The sequence below is a fragment of the Anolis carolinensis genome, chromosome 1, assembly GCF_035594765.1.
Source record: "Anolis carolinensis isolate JA03-04 chromosome 1, rAnoCar3.1.pri, whole genome shotgun sequence".
NCBI classification, from domain to species: Eukaryota; Metazoa; Chordata; class Lepidosauria; order Squamata; family Dactyloidae; genus Anolis; species Anolis carolinensis.
Genome location: NC_085841.1, coordinates 277,612,245 through 277,629,331, shown reverse-complemented (window position 1 = coordinate 277,629,331; position 17,087 = coordinate 277,612,245). Strand labels below are relative to the sequence as shown.

The window sequence follows — 17,087 nt, the reverse complement described above, 5'->3', positions numbered from 1 at the left end:
GTCCTGAAGCAAGGGGATTCTATAATGCCACAAAGGTAATCTATGGGCCAAGAAATTATGGCATTCACCCTCTATGCTCATCAGATGGAACCAAACTTCCGAAGGATAAAATATCAATTGCACTACATTGGAAAGAGCACAAACACAACCTCCTTAACCGCAGCTCCAACATGGCCAAAGAGGTCCTCTCGCAAATCCTGCAACAACAAACCAGGGATGAGCTTGCAGCACCACCTAGTTTGGAGGAAGTCAGCAAAGCCATCAGCCAACTAAAAAAACAACAAAGCCAGCAGACCTGGTGGGATCCCTGCTGAAATCTTGAGGGGCTTCTCAGGGTGGTCCGCGAGAAGGCCTTACTGATATTATTTAAACTGATATGTTTATTCATATCATGATCTGATCACCATGCTCAATATATCCCATATGCATGGGGGTATTGGGATAATGATACAAAAGGTTTGCTAGACCCAGTTTCAGCCCCCCCCCCCCCCCCCCCCGAATCAAAATCCTGGCTATGGGCCTGGGCACAGGCAATTCACAGCTAAAGACATGTCTAATGAAAATAAGCTCTCTTTGTGGCAAAAAGGAAGCAGAGAGGGGGCCAATTCAGTTTCCCTTGGGAGGCAATATTGCAGCTTGTGAGCAGCAACTATGAAGGGTCTTTCCAGCATCCTTACCAAATGTGGCTGTATAACGGTGGTGGGATTAAGAGAATGCCTTCTGCCAAAGATCTTTGAAACAGTCTGGACCTAAGCACCCATTTCTCACGGAGTTGACTATAAATAGCTGTCAGAAAATGTTGCCAAACATAGTTGCAGGGTTCATGCTCTTTAAAGGTCTTTTTATGTGTGTGTGATTAGGGAAAAGGTTGAAGTGAAACATTGTGTGCATTTGTTATAAGTACAAATGAATCTGAAGTATTCTATGCTTCAGATACTCCTTTCCTCCCTATGCTTGCAAACTGATGTGGGAAAATTTTGAAAATAGCATTTTCATCAACAGCTTTTCTAATCATTCTTTACAAAGAAGTGATTTGTGGAAGTGCATTGCCTGCCCATGAGTATCATATTATGGGAAGAAAACATTTGTGACTAACACAAGAAGAAGAAAATGAAAATTTCTTCACCAATGCAAGGGGAAATTATAGAGTTTGGGATATTCAATCTTTAGGACTTTACCCATTCTTCTTCTTCAGCATCTCTTTGCCCAAGCTCTTTGCCAACATAATACAACAGTTTTCAGAAAGGATTCTTGGCATTATTCTTAACAGTAAGAATGCTAACTATGAAATCAGGCCATAGGGTGGAGGAGTGAAAAGACAAAACACTTTTTGTGAGCTGAGGAATTTAGGAAAACAGGAATGCTCAGTTTCTCTGTTTATTTTAAACATTATGCCATAAACCTACCTGCTGCTCGTTTGTTTTACTTTGAAACTTGGACAACCAAAGATATGGTCCAGGCAGAGCTTGGCAAGGTTAGTTTTTGGACACGTTCCCAAATCCCTAGTCCATGCTCAGCCAGATGGGGATCCTGGGAGTTCAGAAATAGAAGCTGGCTCTGGAACTAACCAATTACTTTAAAGTCTATATAATCCCCTTCTCTGATGTTAACTGCATCCAGACCTTGCTGCAAAGACTAATGGGTTTTATTTTCCCTGCCACAAAATATTATCCCTCTCCCTTGGCAAAAAAAACCCCATTCTTAAAATGATTTCAAGCTACTTCAGAAGTACTCTTGAAAATGCCATGGCATTATGACTAATTAAGCTACTTTACATTGTGTAGGCATCAATTGTTAATAGATCTTATAAACTTATGGAACGTTATGGGTGGTGGAATCTGTGGATACAGAATTTGTGGATACGGAGGGCTGACTGTATTAGTTCTGGACTTTACTGAATCACAAGGCCAGGTACTGTGTTATCATACTTAAGTGCGTGTTAAAGCACAACATGAGAGCCTATAGTTTACACAGTTCAGAAGAGAGCATCTGATGAATCTCTTCAGATTGCCTATCACACAGTTGAAACCTGGAAAGGCTGATCTGTGAACTCAACCACTGCAGATAAGAAATGTTTCCTTATTCAAGACAGCTATTATGAAACAACGAACCAATGCAGCTACCAAATGTCCGTGATGTTCTTCTAAGTTATTCAAAAGTCTTCAGTATTCAAAGTCCTTTACCAAAATATAATGATCATTGCTGATATAACTTCTAAGAACATATTCTAGCATTTTAGTAAGCAGAGAGACAGCAGAGTTTTTCTGCCTTTCAACTTAAAAGGTAGCATTTATTGTGAAGACAATTCTTCAGTAATTGCTTGTTCCAGCATGGCCTGGTTTTAAATCACACACACTGGAATCCTAGGACTTCTTTGGTAAAGGTTAAAAGCAAAGATATAATTAGACAGTTATTTGATGGAGTTGTCATGAGCTTGTGAAAAAACATTTGCATTATGTCAGCTATTCATATTCCTGTTTGCTCTAGGAAAAAAGGCTTTATTTTCCCCCAATGAAAAAATTATTTTTATCTTGGTAATATTTCTTATAAAGGCAGATCACATAAATTTGCTGACTGGTTGAAATTACTTTCACATTTCCTCATGCTTAATGTTAAAATCTCTGCTTTTAAAAAGGCAGATAAGCTCCAGAACAAGGTATACATTTATTTATTTTTCAGTGCACAGAATAAACACAAAATTAGATATTTACTAGGGAGACTTCTGTGGAACAGTGTTGGATTAGTGCTAGATTACAAATGTATTAACACAAAAATAATTTCAAATACTAAATAATTATAATAGAGACGTCTATGTAACAGTGCCATATTACAAACATATTAACACAAAAATACGTAATTTAAGACAATAGATAATTCAAATTTGCTGTCCCTGGCACTCAACTCTTCCCCTTCACTTCCAGAAAAGGTTGATTCAGATTATGCTTCTGCTTTAGACTGTGCAGCCCAGCATGAAAAAAAGAGAAGCATGCAAGGCCTGTGCCCGGAAACCAGCTTAATAAGCTAAGTGCAGTATGTTCCTATTAAAAATGGATGAGCTAGGCTTCAAGAGAGAGTCACAAAGATGAAAATAACTGTGCAGGCTTCTCTTTCCAAATGAAATATTAAATGGAGGAAAACCACAGGTGTTGATGTCACTAAGATCTGTTGTAGTTGGAAACCACAGTCTTGTCATTCCAAGGACTCCTGAACATTTCAGGCAATTTGAAGAAATGTTGGGTGAAATCCGGGTATGACCTGGCTGCTAAGAGGCGGCTTCCAGCAGCAACATGCTGAAGGGGTGACTTTCAGTGGCTCTTCAAGTAAAGGTCAGTAAAGCACTTCCAAAATTTGCTCCAGTGTGTTGGCTGACCCTCTAGAGATGTTTACAAAAGCAAAGAGGCTGAAGAAACTGCTAAAATGTGCTGATAATATTTAGATTCTGCCCATATGGTTGAATCATTGGCAAAAGCACCAATATAATGGACTATGTTGCCTGATTTCAATGGTTTCTACTCTAAGTACATTTCGAATACACACATAGTTATTATGATATTCCAGACAGGGCACTCTCAACATGGATGTTGAATTCCTCAGCACCATTAACTGAAAAAACTCCAGCTCCAACCCACTCAAGCCCAGCCTTAAAGGTTCAGGAAGGGACATTGTTGATAAGCAAGATGAATAGTGTACCAACAGAATACCTCTTATGTCCCAGTTATAGAATCATAGAATCGTAGAGTTGGAAGAGACCTCACGGGCCATCCAGTCCAACCCCCTGCCAAGAAGCAGGAAATTGCATTCAAAGCACCCCCGACAGATGGCCATCCAGCCTCTGCTTAAAGCCTCCAAAGAAGGAGCCTCCACCACAGTCCGGGGGAGAGAGTTCCACTGCCGAACAGCTCTCACAGTGAGGAAGTTCTTCCTGATGTTCAGGTGAAATCTCCTTTCCTGTAGTTTGAAACCATTGTTCCGCGTCCTAGTCTGCAGGGCAGCAGAAAACAAGCTTGCTCCCTCCTCCCTATGACTTCCCTTCACGTATTTGTACATGGCTATCATGTCTTCTCTCAGGCTTCTCTTCTGCAGTCTAAACATGCCTAGTTCTTTAAGCCGCTCCTCATAGGGCTTGTTCTCCAGACCCTTGATCATTTTAGTCGCCCTCCTCTGGACGCTTTCCAGCTTGTCAACATCTCCCTTCAATTGCGGTGCCCAGAATTGGACACAGTATTCCAGGTGTGGTCTGACCAAGGCACAAACTCCACATTCAAACTCTTCAGACAGCGCACTAGGGAACTAATTAAGACCACCTCTCTAGATCTTGTTTGCTGCTGCACAGACCCACCCCTTCGAGCAAAGCTATGAGAAATTAATAACCCTCTGCTACATCTGACCAGGATTCTGATTCCAGGTAAGTCAGGACACTAATCCAGGATCAGGTCTTGAATAGCACTTGTTTTCTAATTCACCTTCTGGCAGATACTAGGCAGCATTTTCAACCCAAGGAGATGTTGCCATGGCTGCCCACATGCCATTTGACTTGGTACATACTTTACAGGTAATCAATATCTTGTCTTGAACCCTCTCCCAGAACCGTTTTCTACTTCCACAACTTGTCTGACAGCCGCTTTTTGAGCCCCATCTCTTCTCCTTTATTAATCCATCCTCCAAATGTAATTAATCCCAACAGGGAGGTGTCAAGTACAGGCAGCCCCCTCAAAATTTCAGCAGCAGGAGAGGTCCTCACTTTCAGTCCTCCCCTAAAGTGGTTTCTCCAAAGTGGCAGTCCCATTTAGTGTTATCCTTTTCAACAGTAAACCCACCAGTAAACCCACAGGCCTACTCCCGCTTGCCTACTACTTGTAACCCCCACCATATGTATCTGACACAAAACAGGTGGGAGGCTGGAGACTGGGTCTGAGCTTAGGTATACAGTAGAGTCTCACTTATCCAACATTCACTTATCCAACGTTCTGGATTATCCAATGCATTTTTGTAGTCAATGTTTTCAATATATCGTGATATTTTGATGCTAAATTCATAAATACAGTAATTACTACATAGCATTAATGTGTAATGAACTAATTTTTCTGTCAAATTTGTTGTATAACATGATGTTTTGGCGCTTAACTTGTAAAATCATAACCTATTTTGATGTTTAATAGGCTTTTTCTTAATCTCTCCTTATTATCCAACATATTCGCTTATCCAACGTTCTGCCGACCTGTTTATGTTGGATGAGACTCTACTGTAATTGAAGGAATTACCAAAGAAGAATTCAAACGAACAATCAACTCCTGTAGGAAAAAGGTTCGTAAGGCTAAAGTGCAAAACGACTCAGGCTTGCAAAAGACATTAAAAACAATAAAAAGGGCTTCTTTGCTTACGTTAGTAGGAAAAGGAAGAACAAGGAGGTGATATGGCCTCTGCGAGGAGAAGATGGGGTAATGCTGACAGGGGATAGGGAAAAGGCAGAACTATTTAATGTCTTCTTGGCCTCAATCTTCTCACAAAAAGAAAGTCAGCCTCAACCTCAGCAACATGGAGTGGATGAAGGATTAGGGGAAATCCAACCCAAAAAAGGGAAACAAGTTGTCCAGGAACACCTGGCCGCTCTAAACGAATTCAAGTTCCCAGGGCCAGATCAACTACATCCAAGAGTATTGAAGGAACAAGCAGAAGTTATTTCAGAACCACTGGCAATCATATTTGAGAGTTCTTGGAGAACGGGAGAAGTCCCAGAAGATTGGAGGAGGGCGAATGTCATCCCTATCTTCAAGATGGGAAAAAAGGATGACCCAAACAATGACCTTCTGGTCAGCTTCATGTCAATACCAGGCATGATTCTGGAAAAGATCGTTAAGGAAGTGGTCTGCAAACACTTAGAAACAAATGCGGTCATTGCTAATAGTCAATACGGATTAAAAACAAATCATGCCAGACTATTCTGATCTCTTTTTTCGATAGACTTACGAGCTGGGTATATGCGGGGAACGCCGTGGATGTAGCATATCTGGATTTTAGTAAGGCCTTCGACAAAGTCCCCCATGACCTTCTGGCAAACAAGCTAGTCAAATGTGGCCTAGGCAAAACTACGGTTAGGTGGATCTGTAATTGGTTAAGTGAACAAACCCAAAGGGTGCTCACCCATGCATCTTCTTCATCCTGGAAAGAGGTGACAAGTGGAGTGTCGCAGGGTTCCGTCCTGGGCCCGGTTCTGTTCAACATCTTTACTAATGACTTAGATGAAGGGTTAGAAGGCACGATCATCAAGTTTGCAGATGACACCAAACTGGGAGGGGTAGCTAATACTCCAGAAGAAATAAGCAGAATTCAAAATGATCTTAACAGATTAGAGAGATGGGCCGAAACTAACAAAATGAAGTTCTACAGGGACAAATGCACGATACTCCACTTAGGCAGAAAAAATGAAATGCAAAGATAGAGAATGGGGGACGCCTGGCTTGACAGCAGTACGTGTGAAAAAGATCTTGGGAGTCCTTGTGGACAACAAGTTAAACATAAGCCTACAATGTGATGCGGCGGCAAAAAAGCCAATGGGATTTTGGCCTGCATCAATAGAAGTATAGCATCTAGATCCAGGGAAGTCATGCTACTCCTCTATTCTGCCTTGGTCAGACCACACCTGGAATACTGTGTCCAATTCTGGGCACCGCAATTGAAGGGAGATGTTGACAAGCTGGAAAGCGTCCAGAGGAGGGCGACTAAAATGATCAAGGGTCTGGAGAACAAGCCCTATGAGGAGCGGCTTAAAGAACTAGGCATGTTTAGACTGCAGAAGAGAAGCCTGAGAGAAGACATGATAGCCATGTACAAATACGTGAAGGGAAGTCATAGGGAGGAGGGAGCAAGCTTGTTTTCTGCTGCCCTGCAGACTAGGACGCGGAACAATGGTTTCAAACTACAGGAAAGGAGACTCCACCTGAACATCAGGAAGAACTTCCTCACTGTGAGAGCTGTTTGGCACTGGAACTCTCTCCCCCGGACTGTGGTGGAGGTGCTTTCCTTGGAGGCCTTTAAGCAGAGGCTGGATGGTGCTTTGGTCAGGGGTGCTTTAATGTCATTTTCCTGCTTCTTGGCAGGGGGTTGGATTAGATGGCCCGTGAGGTATCTTCCAACTCTATGATTGTCATATGGTGATCTGATCAAGAAAGGTTTTTGTCATGTAGAGCTTTTAATTCCAAAACCATACATTGCGCCCCAAAAGAAAAGCAAATTCCAACAATCACATACAGGCTACTCTCACATGTACCATTAAACCAACACTAGGTCTCCACCCACACCTACACCCACGCCAGACTAAACCAGAACCATTCCTGTACACTGGAGATCAAAGAAAATTATGTCAGAACATGGTTCAGAATTGCAATTATCCTAAAATAATCCTGTATTTTGCAAACCTGGATTCTTTGATTTCTCCCCTTCAAACAATACAAGTTTCACTAGAGCTTTTAACATGTCTGCAATTCTCTCACTTTTGCTGGACTAGAAGTTACATCCCAAACATCCAGATGTTCTTTCTTTTTACATTGTGTAATATTGGCCAGTTTCAAGCCACTCTGCATGGATGCCAATTATACTTTCACACCACGGTCAACTTATTACAATATCCAGTAAATCAGATGCAAGCATACATCAATGAATGTGTTATTTCTAGAGCTTTTCTGCAGATTTCAGGTGACCATGAAAGGTTGGCAGTCCTTTCTTTTCTATAATACAGAAGTCATCCAACCTATCAAATTCAAGAGAAAATGTCTGCAGAAGTCATCTGCTCAAACTTTCCCACTTCTAGTGATATGACTCATTCTAGTATTAATGTGCCATTTTTGTTTTATGTTTGCCTATAGTATCTGTATCCCAATTTTCCCCCACCCACCCACACGCACGCACACAAAAACACTGCATGACTGGGAACCTGCCAGGGACCCTTTTTCATATTTCCACTTGCTTTTAAATAATTCACATACAAAAAATGTCAATACAACTTCTTAAGGAAAGCACTGAAGGGTATCAGAAATTATTCTCAGAAACAAAGGATTAAAAACTTTGTTAAATAACTATATAAATATGTTTAAAGAATTCAAATATAATGAATAACTGGGGGAAAAGAGTACTGCTTTAAGTATGTTGTATTTATTTATTTATTTATTTACAGTATTTATATTCCGCCCTTCTCACCCCGAAGGGGACTCAGGGCGGATCACATTATAACACACAAAGGGCAAACATTCAATGCCCATAAACACATCAAACAGAGACTGAGAGACACACACAGAGGCAAGTTAACGTTCTTCTGAGGGGATGTTCGATTCTGGCCACAGGGGGGAGCAGCTGCTTCATCATCCACACTGACGGCACTTCCTCGTTCCAGGTCGTAAATTAGTTAATCTTGCCTCCCCACTTTAGTGGTACCTTATCTCCTACTTGATAGATGCAACTATCTTTCGGGTTGCTAGGTCAGCAACGAGCAGGGGCTATTTTTTATTTTTAATTGACGGGTGCTCACCCCGCCACGGGCTGGCCTCGAACTCATGACCTCATGGTCAGAGTGATTTAAGGCAGCTGCTCAACAGCTGCGCCACAGCCCGGCCATTTGTAACCTACTGAAAAATGGCAGCTTGCTTCCAGAAACTGTGGTTCTTCAAACTGTTGCCTGAGTGCTTATATGTGTGTACCTGCACATATACAGAGATTGCATCAGGATGTTTCAAGATTTGGGCTGTAACTACAAACCTCCTAACTTACTTATACAAGTTTGCATCCCCTTGATGCAAAAACATGACACACTGGCCCTTGGATTTCATTCAAATTTAACAGCAAATTGCTGAATTACTGCCTACTTGATCCCAGTAACAATCCTGCTGCTGAGAAGACACATATAAAAAGGAATGGGGGCACATGGTGCCATATTTGAACCCCCCCCCAAAAAAAGAGGTATGGTGTATATTTGTGGGTTCTGTAAGCCTCAGAAATTAAACGGGTAGAAAAATCTTTGCTACTGACCACAGAGGACCAGGCTGTCACCTACTAAGATTCCAAGATCTCTTTCACATGCACTATTGTCGAGCCAGGTGCCAGCCATCCTGTATCTTTACATTTCTCTTTTTTTTGGTCTAAGTGTAGTAGCCTATATTTCTCCTTGTTGAAATTAATTTTGTTTTTTGTTTTGATCCAATTCTCTAATCTTGTGAAGGTCATTTTGAATTTTTACAGTTATCTATTTTTATGCCTTATGATATTGGAATAAAGTAATTAACAATAGCTGTCACAAACCAAGTCTTAATGTGCATTTATACTTTGTCATTTATGGAGGTGCCTTCAAAGGGCCAGGCTGTGGCACAGCTGGTTAGTAGCCAGCTGCAATAAATCACTACTGACGGAGAGATCATGAGTTCAAAGCCCGGGTCGGACTGAGTGCCCAACCATTAAATAGCCTAGCTCATTGTTTACGTAAGCAACCCGAAAGACAGTTGCATCTGTCAAGTAGAAAATTTAGGGACTGCTTATGTGGGGAGGCTAATTTATGTCACCATAAAAATGTACAGCAGCATGCGTGCGGAAGAATGATTAAGTACTTCATCAAGGACTCGGTGACACTTTGGATGATGAAGCAGCAGCTCCCCGTAGCTGGAATTGAGCATACTCATGAAGCCAGAAGCTGGAAAATGTTAAATAGCCTCAGTCTCTTTGTTTCTGCATGTCGTATGTCTAATGGCATTGAACCTTTGCCATGTATATGTGCATCGTGATCCGCCCTGAGTCCTCTTTGGGGTGAGAAGGGCGGAATATAAATACTAAAATTGCTTGTCAACCCGTAGTGACCACATGCATTTCATAGGATTTTCTTCGGCAAGACATCCTTAAGTTTTTCCAGTTCCTTCCTCTAAAATATAGCACCTTGTATTTGTTGGCTCCCATTCAAATCTCCCATTTAAGTATTAAACAGGGCTGACCATGTTTAACTTTTCATATTATACAGGATCTGGTGCCCTTTATAGGCCTGTATGTAAGTCATAGAAATTTCTGTGATATATAAAAAGTTGAGTCAAGCACACATCAGTCCAGTTAATTGATTTAACCTTCTGTATCTTATCACAGAAAGTTAAACTGGTGAACAGAAATGTGACTTTCTCAAGTTTTTAAAAAGTGGAGAAACCAAAGTGATTTTTTAAAAATCCAAAATTTAAGGTGACATATGCCTTTCCCTTCCTTTCCCCTCTGCTGTCTCCCGCCACCCAGCTCTAAAAACCTTTCCAGCCATCTAGAGCAGGTTGAGGGGGGGTGGATTGAAGTGGGAAGAATAAATCCTCTTCACTGGGATTCTGCTGATGCTGGAGCAGCCATCCAATACTGAATAGAGCCCACTGACTTGCTCTGAGTAAACAAGGACCTTGTTTTTCTTTATTCAGTAAGGCAATAATGCAGAATTATTAATTTCCTCCATTGGTTCAGAGTTTTACTGGCTACATTAGCATGTATATTAGTATAGGAAGAATTATATTTTTAAAGTCTTTAAAAATAATGAGACTATTTAACAGTGATGCAGAAAGCAATTCTATGCAATGTTCATCTTTGTTTATGGAATAAAGACTCCATCCATTAGCTGTTAATCTCATTTCAAGTACCTTCCAATGTCTATTTCAAAGCACTCAATATTTTCAGTTAAAGAGTTTCCAAGTACCTTAAAAGAAGTTGAGAAATTAAACAAACATCAGATTCAGGAATTTGTTTATTTTTGGTTTACAAACAAAGGCACCCAATATTTCTATTTTATAAAACTGTATGATTTAAAGTTTTGTTTTCAGAATCTGTTCTTGCAGCAGAAAACTCCACTGAAGGATAATGTTCTTTCTCTGGTCCCAAATTTAAATTCTGGCACACTTGCTGGGTGATTTATTTTTGAATGCTGCTGCATATAAGATTTTACAGTTTCAAAAAACCAGTAGATCTTTCCAGACTAGTACCCAAATTTTGGAACTTGTGTTTTTTAAAAACTGATGAAACTGATTACAATGAAACTGCAGCACAAACATCAACAGTGTATATATGAGAAAATGTCACAACAATCCCAATTTGTGCGGAATGTCAAATATTCTTGTAGCACAGCATGGTGTTCTGTGTATGAGAATGTCTGATAACCATCCAAATTAAACAGAAAAGCTAGGACCCAAGATTGCAGTCTTCTTGGATAGTAAAGACTAATACAAAAACTTTAACAATTACATTAACACAGGATTTCTTTCAGTATTATAATCAGTGGCATTTTCTCCATTGCATTGATTTAAGGGGTGAGCTATGATTTCTTCCACAAAAACAAGTTGTGTGGATACAAATGAACGTCTAAAACACCCAAAAATCTTGTAATTGCCTCATTCACCAAATTCAACCACACACACACACACACAAACACACACACACTCGCACACTGCATGGTTGCTTGTTGAGTTACAGGTATCTTGTCTAAAAACCAAGTAACTCCACAATGTGCCTAAATGCTAAATCAACTTGCAGTTCCAATGATGGATGAGAGTTAAGGGAGCAGCTGTAACAGGATATAGTAGGAGTATTGCAGCCAACTGTAAAACCTTAAATCACACAGTCCACAATTTATTGTACTTCCATCACTGTCACAAAAGTATCTCACACACTTAACAGTGTGGTCCTTGACTATGCAACATTTTGTATCTCTGGAAAGATTATATACATTTTTTTTCTTTAAAAAACAAACAAACAAATGATATACTCAAGTACAAGAGAGTGATTTAACTGTCAACAAGGATGTTTTCCCTCTAAAATCAGATGCAACTTGCATGGAATATTTCCACAGTAGCAAAACCAAAATTCCTATGTGGAATTTTAAGTCTAGGACACATGTGCATTGTAACACTTGTATAATTCATTGAAAACTCACTTACAATTTACTTAAATATACTACTAACAAAGGGCACAGCAGAAGTTGGTCAACTTTCCGCCACACTGCACAGATATAGTGGATTATATTTTAAAAAGGAGTGTTGAAGTTACCACACAATCTATGCAGATGTGTTTTAAAGGGTTCCAATAAAACCTTTTAAAAATTTCCCTGCTCAAAGTAAAACCTGAAGAAAAGTATGCTTATTCAACTAATTTCCATTTAGTGTTTTCAGTTACTACCCTTCTTGCTTTCTAGCATTTACCAGAACTGTGGTAAATTTTATTTAGCATAAATATGTTGACTCTGCTGCTTTATAAAATAAATCATTTCTTTTTTTTAATTGAGATAATAAAGGAAAGTTGTTGCTCTGAATTTCAAGCTTCAACATTTCCAATTTCCTTGGCCATTTCTAAATAGTCAGATCTCTAAGGGGGTTATCTCTATTTCTTTTAAGATCACTTATTTCCTTGACCACACTATAATTCTTCTAATCATAATTCAGAAAAAACATGGGAAGAAAAGCAATGCGTACCAGCTACATTTTTTCCCTTGAAGAACCCTACCTTTTCAAATTAAAGAAAGGGGAACAAGTACACATGTTGATGCTGCATGCACATCTAGACTGTGAACAATTATTTCCATTTATTGTGGGTCAATCTCGATCAGTAAGTACATTATCAAGATTAGAAGCAAAAAAAAGACTTTCAATTATGACGATTAGTTTCTGTTAATAATCTTCATTGTATTCTTCAAATCACTGTGAATGAGGTATGAAGAATAGCAGGTCCAAATCACCATCATTTACAAAGATAGATCTCATACGATTAACCAGATGACCCATTTGCAATTGAAAAGTCTCAAATAAATAGATCTCCCCTCTAAGCCAATAATTTGTTCACCTTAACTAAATGCGCTTATTTGCAATAAAAATTAAGTTTACTATGTTAAGGCAGATTTTAATTCAAAGCATTCCAGAATTGCACAGTTACACTGGTCGGTGGCCTAACGCGTTTCCTCGTACAGAGATATTGAATCTGTTTGGATAATAAATCTACATATTTGCCTATGACAGATTGATCCAGTACCAGCCATATAATCTTCACAGAAATACACAATTAAGCATCACGTGTACTGTATTTCACAATCCAGATCTAAAATTTCATGTTTTTACAAAAGACGAGATGAGCAGGTACAATACACGGCTTTGTGCCATTAGACCACCATATGCATAGATGTCCTAATGCTAGAAATGTCATCTTCAGTATCTCATAGTGCTGGATGCTCTGAAGTAAGATAGGAACTTGTAACACAGGCTCACAACAAAATACCAAATATTTCTTGCCATCTGAGACCTTGCAATGAAAATACGCCAGATGAGGATCACAAGCACTGTATTGAAGCCATAACGTATGTTCCGTAGCCTAGAAAGGAATCAAATGCAAAGAAAGGAGAAAAAATTATAGAAAACATGCTGATCACCAAATAAGGTAACTATGCAACAGCTCTAGGGCGTAGTAGCACTTCAAACTATTCTATGACCTTGCCATCCCATCACACAGGAATATTTTACATCTGCTAAGAATTTGGTTACAAGGTGAGAGACTTAGCAACCTGATTCTCATATGAAAGCTTGCATTATGCAATAGGTGAATAAAATCAGTCTTTCAGTAATAGAGCTTTATATTCATGTTTATCATGCGAGTTCCATATTGCATGCAAAATTTTAATGCTGCTCAAGCACTTATAAACCCACACTCTTTCCATCACCATGAAGGAAAGGGGAGGGAGAAGATCCACAAAATGGACAAAAGATTTTAATATTTAAACCTAAACTATGAACAAAAAGGTGCAGTTGAGTTCTTATACTGTGGAATACTAAAGAGCAACAGAACAGTAGTTTCTGAGAGTATCAACAACATGGAATCACTTCAAAATAGAGACTGAGAAAAAAATCATAACTTTTTAACGGAGATGTTTAGAGAAGCAGATAGGCTCCAGTTGTAATTCACTTACAAAGTTCCATCTCTTGCTGGTTTGTAGTATAAATGGCAATATCTGGGGAAAGTACATCAGGCAGAATAAAATGGGTCCATGAAATTCACTCTCTAGAACTGCCCAATGAAACCTATCTCTGCTTGATCTTAATAGTCAAGATGGGAAAGGCTTGCATGTGATGTTCAATGTTTTTTTTCCTGTTTCCCCAGAAGAATTTACTAACAGAAATATTAATATGTACTGTTTCACCATTGATGGGAATGTGAAATTTACACCGAGCTAAATATATAATGGTCTATACAAATATTAAATATACATACTTATTTAAGTGTTTCCGAGCTGCTGGGAGACCAGACATTTCCTCATTCAATACATACTTCTTTGTTCCCATGCAGTAATTTTCCATATATTCTGCCCAGTGTAACTGTCGAACATCAAAATTAAATGCCTGCATTAAAAAAACAACAAAAAACACCCCATATTAGTATAGGTAATCCCTGGCCCAACCCAGATCCTCAGGGATTGTTGCTTGGATTCAACTAGGCCTGATATGAGATTATGATACATTAGAAGGCATACTAGCAACAATGAAACTTGACCCATGAATACTATCTGATTACCATATTCTCTACCTTTATAAAGAAAATGAGGAAATAAATTTATAAAGAACTTTAACAGTGCTTTATGAAAAGTCTATGGCATCTTCCCACCTTTGTGAAGAATCAACTTGAACAGCAGTAAAATATTCTATAATGCCTATGTTTCCCTCCCATCCTAAATATAATATATATAATGAATATAATGCATTTTTAGTTTAATTCCATTATAAAGGTTTCACCAACACAGACAAGAGGATGTTAATGTGGGATTTGTGTATAGATAGTGTTTAAATGAAATGTGTGTCTTGCCAGTATTGCATACTGATTGCATCATCCAGAGTGTACTATAGTCTGTAAAGAGTTAATTACTGAGAAGCTGTGATGACCTTGATGTGTGGCTGGAGCTGGGGAGTGTACATACACAAGTGTGTGTGTGCATTACTGATTGCATCAGTTCTGTTCTGTTGAGTTCTGTCTGCCTAGGTGTTAAGTCCTGTGTCCATTGTCTGCAAGCCTGTTTGTCGTGTACAGTAAAACTTTGTATATAGTTTTACCAACGTCTCTGGGTGTCTCTTCGTTCTGCGTCCCACTGACCCCATCCAACTGCTGCTGCGCTGCATAAATTACTCTGACAGAGGATTCTATGTTTTACCATATTTCACTGCAAAATCCTTTTTTGACTGAAAAAAGGGATGTGTGACTATTATGTGATGAAATATAGGTATTTTGCAAAGACACTAATCACTTACTCAGATTTACAAATCAAATACAAACTTAATTTCCAAAGCTCAGCAGTATTTTTGAATTATGCCATTTTAGAGACAAGCTGCTGAGATCTTTAGGATTGCCAAATATGTAGAATTTAAAAGGAGTTCCTATGTCAGTTATTATCTATGGGATCCACAGGAAAAAGAGGAAAACATCTGTGGCTGCTTTATTTTAGAAAAAGTTCAATGTATTCCAGCCTATCTATCTATCTATCTATCTATCTATCTATCTATCTATCTATCTATCTATCTATCTATCTATCTATCTATCTATAGCTGCTATATAAAAACAAATAAATATAAATTTACAGAAATGGGAGATGAAGCTCTTTATTCCTCCTGAAGCTATTTTAATTTTAAAATCCACTCTGCTTCTTTCTTTAAGCAGACCGTATATTAAAACTGATTTTTTTGTTTGTTTCTGGAGGACAGATTAAAAAAGCTTGATTTTCTTCTGCTTCTGTAAATCCAATTCAGATGTTTTCCAATCCAGTTGCATGTATACATTCTTGAAGGTTATCTCACTTTGCCTTTTTTCCTTGTCTTTCCTTTTTTCCAGACCATCTGCTAACATAAAAAACCCTTGAGCTCTTTTCATGTTTCTTTTCTGTCCAGCAAATGGAATGAGATTCTCAGCTTCAGAAATTTCTGCAGTTAGATTTCATATCAGTACTTATAGGCTTTAAGCAGTGTACATTTTTAAAAAATACATGTTATATTATGTTTCTCTCATTATAGACTTATGTGTTCTTTGAAATTTTAAATCTAAAAATAAATATTTTTATTTTTATGTTTTTAGACAGCCCCTGTAGACAGCCACATAAATGTATATAGGCTAAAATACAGTCATCTATTGATCTACCCATTTTGTTCTGTAGATTCTATTGGGTGTTCCCTAGCTTTTGTCTTTTTTGCTTATATTCTTGGGACCAGCTAGGGCTCATCAAACATGGGTATTTATCATACAAATATTTGCTGAACAGGTTAGATAATTTCATTACCATTTTCAAAAAGCATTTTATAGCATTGTGTACAATTCCTTCCACATAACCATACCCTCATGGATTTCTAGAATAAATGTAAAAAATGCATGTTTATATGGGACAATACTAAAGGACTCTAGCAAATATTCTTTTTTCCTTCATGGGTGTTTCCTGACATGAATTGTCATTGGAGCCATCCACATTAGTGGAGACAGACTGAACTAGCATTCTTTGCAGGAGGTCATAATGAGACTTTTGACAGAGGAATAGCTCCCTCGTGTCAAAAGTTATTGTGGAAATTCATAAAAAAATTCAAAAGTAGCCTGGGACATCTGTTCAAAAATACTTTACAAGCCAGCAAATGAGTAGCAGTTTTGTAGATGCACAGATGAGACTGAACATACCTTTAAAAAACAAAAAAGCACAATCATTTGAACATTGCCTTGATCTAAACAATTTGAGATTTAAAGTGTAGAATTCTTCTATGATTCTATGACTACATTCATTTTAGAAACTATAACTGAAAATCATTATTTTCTTTTTCTGAGATATAAGATTTTCTGAGCATTCACGCCCGAACAGCTATGTAATACAGCAATTAATTCATAGACTACTGATCCACCAAAAGGAGGTTGGTATGAACATGATAATCAGTATGATATAAAATTAGTATCAGGAGGCAGAACTAACTGCTATTTTCCAACTCTAGTACATCTATTATAGTCAATAGAACTCAGCTAAGTGTTGACTTAAAAAGTTCCCAACTCAACAGGCACAGGCACATTCTAATGAAAAGTAACTGAATTTAGCCTCA

The 17,087-nt window shown here is 38.5% G+C and overlaps 1 protein-coding gene across 4 annotated transcripts in view; it reads right to left on the bottom strand.

The window, feature by feature from the left end:
• Nucleotides 1-10,726: 10,726 nt before the first annotated feature.
• far1 (fatty acyl-CoA reductase 1) overlaps nt 10,727-17,087 on the bottom strand; it is a 42,657-nt gene continuing 36,296 nt past the window's right edge. For all 4 annotated transcript variants that reach the window (XM_062967719.1, XM_062967720.1, XM_062967721.1 and 1 more), the window contains exons 11-12: nt 14,245-14,372; nt 10,727-13,350 (exon numbers count right to left, since the gene is read on the bottom strand). In XM_062967719.1, the coding sequence (XP_062823789.1) occupies nt 13,188-13,350; nt 14,245-14,372 (291 nt within the window). In that variant the 3' untranslated portion in view covers nt 10,727-13,187. The remainder of the gene's footprint in view (nt 13,351-14,244; nt 14,373-17,087) is intronic.